Source organism: Cornus florida, unplaced genomic scaffold (assembly GCF_030987335.1).
Source record: "Cornus florida cultivar Cherokee Brave unplaced genomic scaffold, ASM3098733v1 CherokeeBrave_3.0.0_Hap2_Chr11, whole genome shotgun sequence".
NCBI classification, from domain to species: domain Eukaryota; kingdom Viridiplantae; phylum Streptophyta; class Magnoliopsida; order Cornales; family Cornaceae; genus Cornus; species Cornus florida.
In genome coordinates this window covers 136,365,632-136,380,441 of record NW_026775581.1, presented here as the reverse complement: position 1 = coordinate 136,380,441, position 14,810 = coordinate 136,365,632, and the positions used below count along the sequence as shown (strand labels likewise).

General features: G+C 35.4%; 1 protein-coding gene and 1 pseudogene across 1 annotated transcript; both read right to left on the bottom strand.

Moving 5' to 3' along the window:
- Nucleotides 1-3,069: 3,069 nt before the first annotated feature.
- LOC132285103 (serine/threonine-protein kinase D6PK-like) lies at nucleotides 3,070-5,347 on the bottom strand (annotated as a pseudogene).
- Nucleotides 5,348-8,356: 3,009 nt separating this feature from the next.
- On the bottom strand, nucleotides 8,357-11,150 carry LOC132282224 (uncharacterized). The gene is made up of 3 exons (XM_059783831.1): nucleotides 9,972-11,150; nucleotides 9,593-9,820; nucleotides 8,357-9,409 (listed from the first exon to the last, which is right to left on the bottom strand). The coding sequence occupies exons 1-3, from the start codon at nucleotides 11,148-11,150 to the stop codon at nucleotides 8,357-8,359; spliced, it is 2,460 nt and encodes an 819-aa protein (XP_059639814.1).
- Nucleotides 11,151-14,810: the final 3,660 nt, after the last annotated feature.

The following is a 14,810-nucleotide window of genomic DNA, read 5'->3' as shown; positions in this document are numbered from 1 at the left end:
AAAAAAATAAAATAAAATAAAATAAAATAAACACGAATGATAAAAATGCAATAACAATTTACGGATTTGGTTTTAGCCTATACTATAATTTAGGTTTAAGAAGTAAAAGTCAAATCTTACCTACCCTAAAAATACTTAATCAAACAAATAAAAAAAATAACGTTTTGATTCAAACTAAAATCGGATGAAATTGTATATATCGTAATTTTTATTCTATTTCTCAAACCTTTTTTTTTTTTTTCATTTTTTGCAAAACATATAGAAATTTTTTTTTTTTTTTTTAAATTTACAATAATACCCTCTATTTACTTATAATTTTTTGGCATTTCAAATACTAATTTTTTTTTATAACTTTCTTTAAAAAAAATTCATACTAATAAATTGCATGTTGGAAGATTTTATTTAGTTGTTTTTTCATTCATTTTACTTTCTTTTAACTTTCACTTTTTTGCTACTAGGTATTAATTTTCATCTAAGTTGTGAAATGTTACAATAATACCCTTTATTTTACTTATAAAATTAATGCATTTCAAATTATAATTTTTATTTTTGTAACTTTCTTCAAAAACAAATTCATACTAATGAATTACATGTCGGAAGATTTTATTTTCTTATTATTTTTACTTTCATTTTCACTATTAATTTTTATGTAACTAAAAACACTCTTGAAAAGATTTAAGAAGGGACATTATCATATTTTTGTTCCGCAGTTGTCATCATAAGTATGGTAGAAGCCATCATCATGGGGCCAATAAATTAATAAAATGATAACTAGATTGAGAAAGGGTAACGAGATTTGTGAATGAAAACCCATAATAATAGTCTTATTTATAAATAGTTTATATATATATATATGACTAATAAATAAACATTGTCAAATTTATTCTTGAAAATGATGAAAGCTAAAAGGGTCCCATTGTTTTGTATAAAAAATTCGTATAATAATTCTCTCCTTTAGGACAAGTACTAATAAAATGAAGAATTGTTATTCCATGCCGTACATTTGTCAAACATTCAAAGTGTGCCAAGAAAACAAATATATCCTCAACTTTCAAATTTTAGAATTCAAAAAATAAATTAAAAAAATCAAGTTAATATGTAACGTTTGTTGAGGCTTGAGAGTACAAAGACTAATACCAATGTGATTTTGATTGAAACCAATGATGTTATTTAGGGCCTATGTGGAGCCATAGCTGTCTGAAAGAGGCCAGTCTTTCAATGGTTGGTTATATGAATCAATATGTGCATCTGAAAACCATCGATAAATAAATAGAACTCTGCCAAGGGCAATTAATGAATTTAATGGTGTTGACATGATTTCTAACTTCAAAACATTTCAAAGTTTGTGTCAATTTTAAACCTTCAACGTATAAAATTGTTATTATATGTAATTTACAAATTTTTCTTTATTTTAAAAGATTAGAGTGTAAATTCTATACAACGAAAGTGAGTGTATAAGTTTGTTATAAAACCTTTAACAATGTTTAAAAAAATAGTATATAAATATTATCTTGAATTAAGAAATTTAAAATTTAAGGGCAGAGTATTTCCTAAAATGTAATTATACGTAATTTACGAATTTTTCTTTATTTTAAAAGATTAGAGTGTAAATTCTATACGATGAAAGTGAGTGAATAAGTTTGTTATTAAACCTTTAAAAATGTTTTAAAAAATAATATATAAATATTATCTTGAATTAAGAAATTTAAAATTTAAGGGCAGAGTATCTCCTAAAATGTAAAACTACATAATTGAAAGAAGGTGTTTTAGGTCGGGACCTTTATCAGAGTGTCCTCTAGCTATTTATACTTGATCCATTCAATAGTTGTATACAACTGTCAACTTTAAAGTCAAATTTCAGCCGTTATATTTTCAATTTCAAATACAAAACATAAGTTCATATTTATCAATTCTCTGTTCACTCTTTTATCGCCACGTGTCCTCCAAACTCAGCCTTGTTAATACCCTTATCATGTTGCCACGTGTCTCTAGAATCGAGTTTGCATTCACCTCTCGGTCCATGTAGTCTTCCTAATTTACCAAATTACCACATCTTCCAAGCCGATGCAGCAAAACTCAGATCGACCACTTTGGCAAATGACTAAATGAATAAAAAACTTAAAGTTATGGTGTAAAGTGTAAACACAAATAAATAGTTATTCAAATACATCTATTAGGAAAAAAAAAAAAAAAAAAAAAAATCCACCTCTCATTTTATTATCACTAATCTTGAGGCAGACTTGGCTAAATTTTGAACTTTAGTTGTTTTATGTCAATTTTGGGCAGAACGAGAATTAATGCTAAAAATAATAAATAAATAAATAAAAATAATTTTCCTTAGGCTGAAAGAGCAGTGACAAACTCATCATTATAACATCAAACCCTCATTTTAATTGTCAATAACCAGAAAAGAATATCACAACTTCACAAGTATGCATCCAAAAGAAAAGCTTATGAGTGCAGAAGAATAAAGCACAACCTTGAAAAATTCTAAAGGAGACCACAAAGATTAAAGGAAAAAATGGTATAGATAAAATCTCACTACGACATTGACACTTTTCACAATGCATCCTCAGCTCAACACTTCAACGAAACTTTACCACGATTCGTCTATATCAAATTTTCTCTTGTTCATTCACGAATAAAGATTCAGAGAAAGACTAGGGTCCATCCCGATTCTAGACAAACAGTGATATGAAATAAATGCTGAATTTGGAAAGGGACTGAAAATTACAATTAGAGGGCCATCTTTTGAGAAATTCCCATAGGCACAGACTCTCAGTTTGTGACAGCTAAAAGAGTGAATACAAATAGTGATAAAGTCTGCTTCCTTTTTTCGGTTTCTTTATTTCTTGAAATATTCAAAAAAATCAGGAAAATATGTTTCCTGTGAATTCAGTGCCTGTAGCTGCTGAAAAGCCCAACTGAAGAACGCAACAATTTGATAACAAGAAAGAATAGATCATCTTAAAGAAAACAAGATTTCATTGAGGATATGAATACAAATCAGCAATGAAAATCTACATTGCACAACAACAAAACAGTATATTTCTTTCCACTCAAAATTCATTAGAAAAATTCAAAATCTAAGTAAGGACCTGATGATCTATCGGAATCAGAAGCTCCCTTATCATTTGGAGGCAAGGATGGCCTGGATGTTTGATTAAGGAATACGAGATCAACTGGTTTAGGAATCTCTGGAGGGTGAGTACTGCGAATGAGAGCCCAATTAATACTTTCAAAAAATGGATGCTGTTTTATCTCTGTAGCACCTCTCTTGTACCCTAATTTTTTTTGCGGGTCCTTTATAAGCAAACCCCGGATCAAATCCTTTGCAGCAAAACTAACTGCAGAACTATCAGGAAATTTCAGTGAATGGCCAACAACGTTAAATAATGTCTCTCGGTTTCCATTGTCATTAAATGGTGTTCTCCCATGTAACAATTCGTACAAGAAAATACCAAATGTCCACCAATCAACAGCACTCCCATGACTATCTCCTCTAATTATTTCAGGGGCTAGATATTCATGCGTTCCTATGAATGACATGGATCGAGCAGCAGTTGGTTCTGCAATAAGCACGGGGAGTGAATATAAATTTACCAAAGTTGTTCTTTCATTCTTCACCTTTGACGTTTTGGAGTTGAAAATACGAGGCTTAAAGCAAGAGGGTTGGAAGCAAGAAGGCTCTACGCAAACTGGATCAATGCATGATGGTTGGATACAGTATGAAGAGATCACACAAGCGGCCTTGTTACTGGACTTAACAAGAGTGGGGCTCACACAGCATCTTAAAGACAAATCAAAATCGGATAGCATAATATGTCCATCTTCCCTCACCAAAACATTTTCGAGCTTTAAATCCCTATACACCACCCCCATAATATGTAGATACTCAAGAGCAAGCAGCACTTCTGAAGCATAAAACCTACAAGACAAACACAAAGTTGTTAGGAAGCTAATTCACACTTCGATTAACATGCACCGTGTGCTGAGATTGTACTGAAGCTCAATGTAATGAGGATCAAAATGAATCAATAATTCATTATCGTCCAATGAAACCGTTGAACACTAAAAGGTATTACCAACATAATTGCCAAACTCTTACATAACTGGAGGTATATATATCTTGAGGTTATTATGGTGATAGGATAACAGATAATCAAAATGATTAGCACGGAATAACCAATAATAACGAACCCTGTGCTGAATAATTTAGGGTGGTTTTGTTTTTCAGTATTTAAGCAACTCAAACAATAGAATACAACTAATAGGAAGTTTTTTTGGGGTTGGGTTAATTCTGTACCAATAAAGTAAGGTCTATCATAACTATCACAAACACAATTTTAACTTGAGTTTTAAGCATTGCCACCAACCCCTACCTTACTATTTCGTGTTTATGAGCATCAAAAGCAATACATTTAACTTTTCAAGTTCTTTAACTCATTTTCCTACTCACTCGTGATTAACATTTTCAAAATGGAAGTGTCTATAAACAAGCACTTGGGTTCTCTCCCATTTCTCCATGAACACTTTTATTAACATCTTCCTTAGTTAGCTTCGTTACACTATCAATCAACAGATGTAAATCAAATTGGTGACAGAAATAGGCGAAAATAACAAATACAAACATGGTAATTCTTGAAAACAAGAACTAACCTTGCTGCTTGTTCCGTGAAATGCTTTCCCGGCTGGCGCTGCCGAAGGATATGAAGATCTCCCCCACTGCAAAACTCCATAAGCAAACACGAAAACTTCTCCGTCTCAAAATGTGAATAAAGGGTTGGAAGAAACGGATGGTCCAATAAGCCTAAAATTTCCCGCTCAGTTTGAGCTCTCAACAATTTCTTCCTCCCAGCCAACAACCCTTTATCCGTAACTTTAATAGCAAACAAACACCCCCCGTCCCTCTCAACTCCGCCAAGTACACACTCCCTATATCCCCAAACCCAAGCTTCTTCAAAAGCCTAAAATGTCCCAAGCCCAAGTCCCCATCTTTGCCCTTCTTCACGCATTGCATCACATCCTATCTACTGTCGTTACCCTTATGAGATTTGGAATGACAAAAGCTTCTAAAACTAATCTCATTCCCATCAACACTGTTACAATAACTAGCAGAACTCAAACTACTCTTCTCACAATCAACACATTCCCCACCTTTATTCATAATTTCTTTCTCCTCCGAACCACCGTCACTCAACTTAATACTACCACCATTATCGGACCCAGTAACAGTACTGCTACAAGTTTCGACACTAATAGTGTTGTCAATACTAAGATCCTGAAAAGTGGCCGTCAAAGTTTTGGAATCACCATCAAAGGCACTGTTACTGATTGGTTTGTCCATGGCGGTTACTAGAACGGAGCTCAGATGTTGGATGAAATGTCTAGGTGAAGAGTGAGTTGTTAAGAGTGGTTTTCAAAGTGAGTGGTGGTCAAATGGAGTTTCACCGCCGCCGAGGCGGTCAAAGAGAGTAAGAGAGACGCGGGCGCGAAGTATAGAGACCATTGGGACTCAGAAGGGGGTAAAAAACGGTATTCAAATTTGAAATGTGAAATGGGGTTTGGGTCATATGACTCGTATCTTACACTGTCCCAGAAATGCAACAGCTTATAGACAAAAACACAGATGAACAAAAATATACATTTAGTATTATACATATGCCGAGAGAGAGTGTGTGTTTTGGGAGTTACGAGGAAGACAAAAGGCTTTCTTATTTTCTAAACAAGGTTCCAACATTTCTATGGCACCAGCCAATACCGTTACTGTGGTTACAAAGAGCAAGTATGAGGTGCAACTTAGGTACGTTGTTTATCAAGCTTTGGTCGTTTATAAGGTGATGGTGCAGAGGAAATTAATTTTTACGGTTAAATCAAGGGTTGATACGTACTAGGTTAATGGTGTTGACGCACAAAGAGGGTCACATTACCGGATTTAAATGATAAAATTTTACTATAGAATAATATTTGGGTCCAACCTAGGTTGGATGAATTTCATCCAACCTGTTGATGTACCGATCTAAAATAATTGTTCAAAAACAAAAGTTAGGATTTAAAACATATATCCAGAAAGTAAACTTGTCTTAAATATTAGACCACATTAGCAGGTTGGATGAACTAGGTTTGATCAAAGTATTATTCTTTACAATATTTATTGGTGAGTTTAAATTGATGAAATTTCACGATTGAAATTTATTATTTATAATGATTAAATTTTAAAATATATGCAGAAGAGAATTTTGATCCACCAATAAGTTATAATATGGTTGGATATTTAAAAAAAGTTTTTGTATGGGTGATAAGAATCTATAATTGTGGGGTGAAGTTTAGGTTATTGGCATAACTGAATCTTTTATCTAATTCATAGAAGAAATTATTAGATGGTCTTAAACCACTCTAATCACAACTGTTGTATCAAGAAAATTGGGTCCAAAAAGTTTAATGAAATATTACAAAGAAGAAAAATATTTTTAAAATTAAAATTTAAAATCTTCCAAAAAAAGGAAAAGAAAAATATTTTTAAACCTAATGATGATAAATTAGCATGGTATGATAAGTGGAGCCCATGTTCGGTTCTACTTCACCTTATCTCTTGAATAAAATTTAATTCTTATAAATCCCCAACTAGAGCAGAATGAGATATGATGATGGTTCATGATTAAATAATAATTTTTTGCGTTAATAGGGGTTGTTAATTATCAGAAATAGAGAGATAAAGAGAGAGCCAGAGATATGTGAAATGTAGATATTCTGTATATTGAAGTATTTGTAATACATGTACAAGGAGAGATATATATAGGCTAGAGATCACCAACGGCTATACAACAATTATAGTAATTATCTAGACTAAGGCTATAATAATGCAATTATGGTAGTAATATAAACAACGGCTATATTCTAATTATGTTAACATCCCTCCTCAAACTCAAGATGGTAAAGAAGAATCCAACTTGAGTTTGGAAACTAATTCCCGAAATCTACCTGGCGGATGAGCTTTAGTAAAAATGTCAGCGGTTTGATCAGCGGAAGTTACAGAATGAAGGCGTACAGTGCCCCGTACAACATGTTGACGCACAATATGACAATCGATTTCAATATGTTTGGTGCGTTCATTATGAGTAATGTAAATAGCACTTCGATTATCACAATAGAGAACAGTGCCAGTGGAGTGAGAAATACCTATATCTGTTAAAAGCCATCGAAGCCAAATAAGTTCTTGTGTGGAATCAGCAAGGGCACGGTATTCGGCCTCTGTACTGGATCTGGAGACAATAGATTGTTTTTTACTGCGCCAAGAAATGAGAGAGTTCCCAAGGAAGAAGCAGTAGCCAGTAGTGGAACGTCGGTCAATCGGATCACCTGCCCAATCAGCATCAGAGTAGGCACGTAACTCAAGTGAAGAATGAGAAGAAAAATGAAGGCCCTGAAACATAGTCCCTTTAATGTATTGAAGGATGCGTAATATAGCAGTATAATGAGTAGATCGAGGTACAGATAAGAACTGGCTAACAAGATGCACGGCATAAGCGATGTCAGGTCAAGTAACAGTAAGGTATACTAAACTACCAACCAACTGTCGATACAATGTAGCATTACTGAGGAGTGTACCATCTAGAGGAGTGAGCTTGACATTGGTCTCAAGTGGAGTGGGAGCTGTTTTGCAATCCGTGAGTCCAGCACGAGCAAGAATGTCAGAGGAATACTTGGCTTGGGAGAGATAATAGCCATCCGAATCAGAGAGAATCTCTAAGCCTAGGAAATAACTGAGGTGCCCAAGATCCTTCATATCAAAATGATGACTAAGAAAATTTTTGAGTGCAGAGATACTTGCAAGATCATTTCCAGTAATTATCATGTCATCAACATAAAGTAAAAGAAGAGTAATACCAGAGTCAGTCTTGCGGATGAAAAGACTGGAATCATATGAGCTTGAAGTAAATCCAAAATCTCCAATTGTAGCACTGAATTTTGCAAACCACGCCCTTGGAGCTTGTTTAAGACCATATAGTGCTCGACGAAGTTTACAAACTTGGTGTGGAGAATGGTTATATCCTAGAGGGGGTTTCATATATACTTCTTCAGTGAGATCGCCATTGAGAAATGCATTTTTCACATCCATTTGAAACAATGTCCATTTGCGTGCTGCTGCCACAGCCAATAGGCTACGGACAGAAGTAAGTCGAGCAACAGGGGTAAATGTTTCCTCATAGTCAGTGCCATATTCTTGGGTGAAACCCTTTGCAACAAGACGAGCTTTGTATCGTTCCATAGAACCATCAGAATGAGTTTTGATTTTGTAAACCCATTTACAGCCAACAACAGTTTTGTCATAGGGAGGAGCAACCATGTCCCAGGTTTAAGCTTGTGCGAGAGCCTGTAATTCTTCTGCCATAGCTTGCTGCCAAAGGGGGTTAGAACTAGCCTCGCGGTAGGATTGAGGCTCATGATGAGACATGATAATAGAAAAACACTGGAAATCACGTAAATGACTTGGAGGTTTTCTTACCCGATGAGGAGGTTTAGCAGTAGTGATGATATCTGATGAAGAAGATTCAGTAGCAGGACCATCAGATGAAACAGATTCGTTAGGTAAGGCCATTTGTGGGAGCTCAGATAGAGATTCAGTAGCATGAACATCAGATGAAGCATATTCATCAAGTAAAGCCATTTGTGGGAGCTCAGATGGAGACGTTGTATCAGGAGTAGTGGTTGGGATCTCAGATGAGGATATGATATCTGTGTCGACTGGGAAAAGTTCAACTGAAGAATCGGTAAAAAAGGAAGGAGTAGAAGATGAAGATAGATGGAATTTGGAGAGAGAAGAGAAAATTTTGTGTTCCCAAAAGATGACATGACGAGAGATACGAAGACGTTTGGAAATGGGATCCCAACATCTGTATCCTTTGTGTTTAATTCTATAACCCAAAAAACAACATAAACGAGCCCGAGGCTCTAATTTGGTGCGTTCATGAGGTTGAAGCAAGACAAAACAGGCGCATCCAAAAACTTTAAGTAGGTTATAAGCCGGAAGGATCCTATATAAGCGTTCATAGGGAGATTGATTGCCAATAATATGCATTGGAACACGGTTAATGGTGTATACAGTAGTGAGAGCTGCTTCCCCCCAAAAACGCTCAGGACAGGAACTGGATATGAGAAGAGAACGAACAGTGTCTAAGATATGTCGATGTTTACGTTCAGCCCGCCCATTTTGTTGGGATGTGCCAGGACAAGAAGAGTGAGAGATCGTGCCATGTTGGCGAAGAAATTTTAGAAAATTTGTTTTATTGTATTCCATAGCATTATCAGCGCGGAAGATCTTGATGGATCGGGAAAACTGGGTTTTGACCATGTTTGCAAAATCATAGTAAAGTTGGGGTAATTCAGAGCGATTTTTCATGAGATATAGCTAAGTAAATCGTGAGTAATCATCAATGAAAATAACAAAGTATTTGGATCCTCCTATTGTAGTGTGAGGAGAAGGTCCCCATATATCAGAGTGAATTAGGTCAAAAGGAGCAGAAGTAATAGATGTGCTTTTATTAAAAGGTAAAACAGGTTGTTTTGCAAGTTGACATGGTAAACAAGTTACATCATCAATTTTAACTGAACCTAATTGACCAGTTGACACTAAGGAGCGTAAACGCCCAATAGACACATGACTTAATCGGGAATGCCAAAGGCTAAGTGAGGGAGTAGAGGTTGCTGAAGCAACGGTGGAAACTGTAGAGAGCCGATGAGAAGGAATGCGTAGATGGATGAGCTCAAAGAGACGTCCCACTTTACGGCCTATCCCAAAGGTCTGCCCTGTTTGTGGATCCTGTACATGATAACCGGAATTAGAAAAAAATGACATTAAGTCCAAGTTCACATATTTGACCAACAGAGATAAGATTGATTGTAAGTTTTGGTATATGGAAGGTATTTGAGAGTGAGACATTGGGGGTGGAAATTTGACCAATGTGATTCACATGTAAGTGAGATCCATCAGCTGTATGAATTGTAGGTGTATTGATAGTAGGATTATGTTTAGAAAACATTGTAGAATCAGAGGTCATATGATTACAGCAGCCAGAATCAAAAAACCAAGAATTACCCGAGGTAACTGACATAGCAGTGGAATGAGGAGTACCATTATTAGAGAGAATCTGCTTAAGAAGAGCCTCGATATCATTGGTAGACATCGTTGTGACTGTAGGAGCTGGAGGACAGGACCCCTCAGCAGTGACAACAGTGAAGGATGAAGATGGGTGTCTGTAGCTAGATGAAGTACCTCTGGAAGAATTGGTGCGAGATTGCCAATTCTTGGGACAATCACTCTGGTAGTGACCCGGGCCTTTCTTGTGACAAAACTTGCAGATTCTGGTGGGACAGGTTAATAAAGCGTGGTCTGTGTTGTGACAATAGGTACACTCCTTGGGAGAGGAGAAGGATGAAGCTGGTTTCTTTCTGGGATAATGAGTAGCAAGAGCTGCATCGGTAACCTGAGGTTGAGATGTATTTAGACGAGTTTCTTTTGAAAGAAGCTCAGTTATAGCATCTTCTAATGTAGGCAGAGGATGCCGATGAAGGAGAGAGGCTCGAACGGGTTCAAATGAGGGTTGAAGAGCCATAAGAAACATGATGACACGTTGGCAGATGACACGTTGGCGATCTCGATAGGTAGTAAACTTTGTAGCATCAGTAGCACACGACCAAGTAGGTTCAGAAAGAGATAGTTGATCCCAAATAGCATGTATTTCAGAGACAAAGGTACTGATAGATTGACCAGGCTGTTGAGTTTTGCTGTGAAGATTGGTTAGAAGTTGATATTGATGGGCGAGATCAGTAGTGGTGTAACGGTGCTTTAAGAAATCCCAGATGGATTTTGCATAATTAAACCGGCCAAATTCAATACTAATGGATGAAATACAGGTGTTGCGAAACCAAGTAATAATTTGATGATTTTTGCTATCCCATTCTTCAAGACGATCACCATATTTTTCTTTTGTTTCTGTTTCGACTTGCACTGGCTCAAAGAGATCACCGGTAATAATGCGCCATAGCTTCTTACCTTTAAGAAAACTAGACATAGCTTGAGACCAAAGAATGTAATTTGAGCAACCCTCCAAGGTAGTGCCAATAGGATGAGAAATTTCAGACCGGTCCATAACTTGAAAATATATGAGACTGTGTACCTGGTGAATAGTTTTGATTACTGCCCCCAAGAGCTCTGACTGCAGCCCCTAAAATAAGTTTGATTTAGGTCCAATAGCTCAATTGCCCCCATAAACACAATATATTATAAATATATATAATATTTATGGAGAGAGATTTAGGATTTTGCTTTTCTGGGGGAGATAAAATATATATAATATATTTTAGGTGAAGATATTATATATATATAATATTATATATTTTTGGTAAGGTAAAAGATAAAGATATAATATATAATATATTATATATATATATATATATATATTATATATATATTATGGGTATAATATATATTATATATATATATTATATATAAATATATATAGAGAGAGAGAGAACATAGCGATGGCAGAGGAACACGGCAGAAAAATATATACAGAGGAACACGGCTGAAGCCAGCGACGGCAGAGGGGCAGCGGCAGAACACGGCTGAACGCTGCGGAACACGGCTGAAGTCAGTGATACCGGCTGAGATCTATTCGGTGACGGCGAAAGAATCCGGCTGAGATCGTGAACCCGAATTGGAACAGCGGCGGACCGAATTGGAGCAGCGGCTGAGATCGCGAACCTGAACTGGAACAGCGGCTGAGATGGCGAACCCGAACTGGAATAGCCGGCGATGAAAAACTGAAAGATATGGGTGTTGATGTAGGTAATCGGTTTTGTATAAATTGTTGCAGAGAGAGTGGCAGAGAGGAAGAACTTCTGAAATATATGGGTTTTGTAGATTTTGTAGTTTGCAGTTGCAGAGAGCAGCGCCGGCGGTGAGGTTAGGTGGTGTTGTTCAGATTAAAAATATATATATAAAGATAAAAAAAAGATAATAATAATTCATGGCTCTGATATCATGTTAATTATCAGAAATAGAGAGATAAAGAGAGAGCCAGAGATATATGAAATGTAGATATTCTGTATATTGAAGTATTTGTAATACATGTACAAGGAGAGATATATATAGGCTAGAGATCACCAACGGCTATACAACAATTATAGTAATTATCTAGACTAAGGCTATAATAATGCAATTATGGTAGTAATATAAACAACGGCTATATTCTAATTATGTTAACAGGGGTAATATAGAGAATAAGAGAAAAAAAAGGAGGGAGAACAAAGTCACCCGGCTGAGAGGGAGTGAAAAAGGGAGGAGAAAAAGAGGTCGGAAAAGTGGAGGAATTATTTTCTGATATTTCTCACAAAATATATATGTATATATATTTGATTCTTGGAAAATTGATTATTATTTATTTATTTTTTGAAGCCAAGATTTTACAATCTAAGTTTGGTTGATGGTGATGGACATGTACGGAGCTAGACGGGGCTCATTGTGGCATTCCAATTCTCTTTATTTGCGTTAAATTCGTAAGATTTTGTTAAAATTCTTATAATCACCCACTAACTTTTTGATAAAACCAATTTTATTTTGAGTTTAAAATATTACTCCGTATATCTTATTTTTAGTTTAGGAATGTACCCTTTATAATAATTATCTAGGCGTTTGGCTATGGTTCATACAACAATTTATTGTCTCCTTCACACCAAAATGTCACATTGGATTGTGCCTGAATGATGACTTGAAGGGCATGTGCTCCCCGTAGAGATAAACTAGAGAAATATTGAAAAGACCCAAACAACCTGACTTGTTAATAATGGTCATTTTGGATGTGAATATGGACTCTAATTAATAAAGATACTCGTGTCAGCAAGTGACGCTTGGAAAAGAAGGAGAGCAACACTAGTGGGAGAAACAGTGAAAATTGTATAAGAAGAGAAACTGATTCAGTGAAAATGCAATCTAACCAATGCGGATTTCACATTAATCTGCTTAATTTGTCCAAGAAAACTCGTGAAATGCAATGGGAAGTTCAACAAAGGAATCATTTTCATATTATTCTACTCTAATTTTGATTTTTAATGAAAGAATTGATGGGTACCTCACTTTTTCTCTCTCTCTCTCTCTCTCTTTTTTTTTTTTTTTTTTTTAGAATCCAATCGCTAAATTCATAAAATCAAATGTTTTTGGATGATGGGTTTACCAAATCCAAAAAAAAAAATAATACTACTAATGTCTTGGTGAGCAAGGCTCTAAAGTTTGCTTCAATTCACGAAATCGGCAAGGCTGAGTGCCAACTGTCGAGTATACGCACGGTCCCACAGGATCAAATATTCCATCTCTAAAACGGTAAAAACATTGCTACTTGCAATCAACTTCTTATATCAAACACTCGCTGAGATATGTCGCCACGTGTTCAGGATTTCATGTGAAACAACAAAAAAACCACCCAGCCCACTCGACCGCGCGTAGAGTCATACGTGCCCAAAAGAAACACAGAGCGTCCTTATCGCTCCACTATATTAGTAGAGCAGCAGGCGTACTCGTTCCTACACATGCAACTTCTTTTCTCTCTCTACTCTCTCTCTCTATCTCAAACCCTCGAGAGCTCTCTCTTTCGGATAGAAGTTTTTGCCGGTTTTTTCTTGCATTTTTCCACAGGTGACTTTGCAGATTCAATAATGCTTTTCCATTGTTATTATTTACAGTTTACGCATATATGCTTGTTTTTCTTTAATCGATTTCCGATTTCGTTTTTGGTGTTTGCGATTTATTTGAGCTGATGCTCTGGTTTTTTTTTTTTTTTTTCCTGAGTTACATATTCTGTTTGGTTGAAGAGAAAATGAGAGAGATCAGATGAAATGAGATTTCTGAGAGAGGTTATATTCATTTTTTCGCAACTCGTTCCTACATATGCAACTCTCTTTCTCTCTCTCTCTCAAACCCTCAAGAGCTCTCTCTTTCGGATAGAAGTTTTTGACAGTTTTTTCTTGTATTTTTCCACAGGTGACTTTGCAGATTCAATAATGCTTTTCCATTGTTAATATTTACAGTTTACGCTTGTTTTTCTTTAATCGATTTCCGATTTCGTTTTTGGTGTCTGCGATTTATTTGAGCTTATGCTCTGTTTTTTTTTTTTTTTTTTTTTTTTTTTTTCCTGAGTTACATATTCTGTTTGGTTGAAGAGAAAATGAGAGAGATCAGATGAAATGAGATTTCTGAGAGAGGTTATATTCATTTTTTCGCAACTGAAATAAAATAAAATTGTTGATTAATGATAAGAATACTTCTATATAGCTTATTTTGGTACTTTCATTTTGATTTTCTTCTTCGTTTTATCCTGAGGACCAGACGAAATACAGCTTTGCTTATCTTCTGACATTGTTCACGATTTTTTTGGTTTAAAATGATTTCATTGCAACAAGAGGCTAAACGGTACAAAGTTTGTGTGGTTGAGCATCATCTATGAAGCTATTCGATGTTATTTTACTTTCTGATAACATCTTCATGCTTATTGTATATGGTCTGCTTTGTAGATTTGAATATGTGGTTGAGCATCATCTATAAAGCTATTCGATTTTATTTTACTCTCTGATACCATCTTCATGTGTATTGTATATGGTCTGCTTTGTAGATTTGAATACGTAGGAAAGAACAGATTACTATGCTTATGCATAATTATTTCGTTTTCATTTTCCAATGAAATTTATGGTTTATTGTTTCCAATTTTTTTTGCTCAACGAAACAGAGGATTAATGTAAAATAATTCGGTAATGTAAGT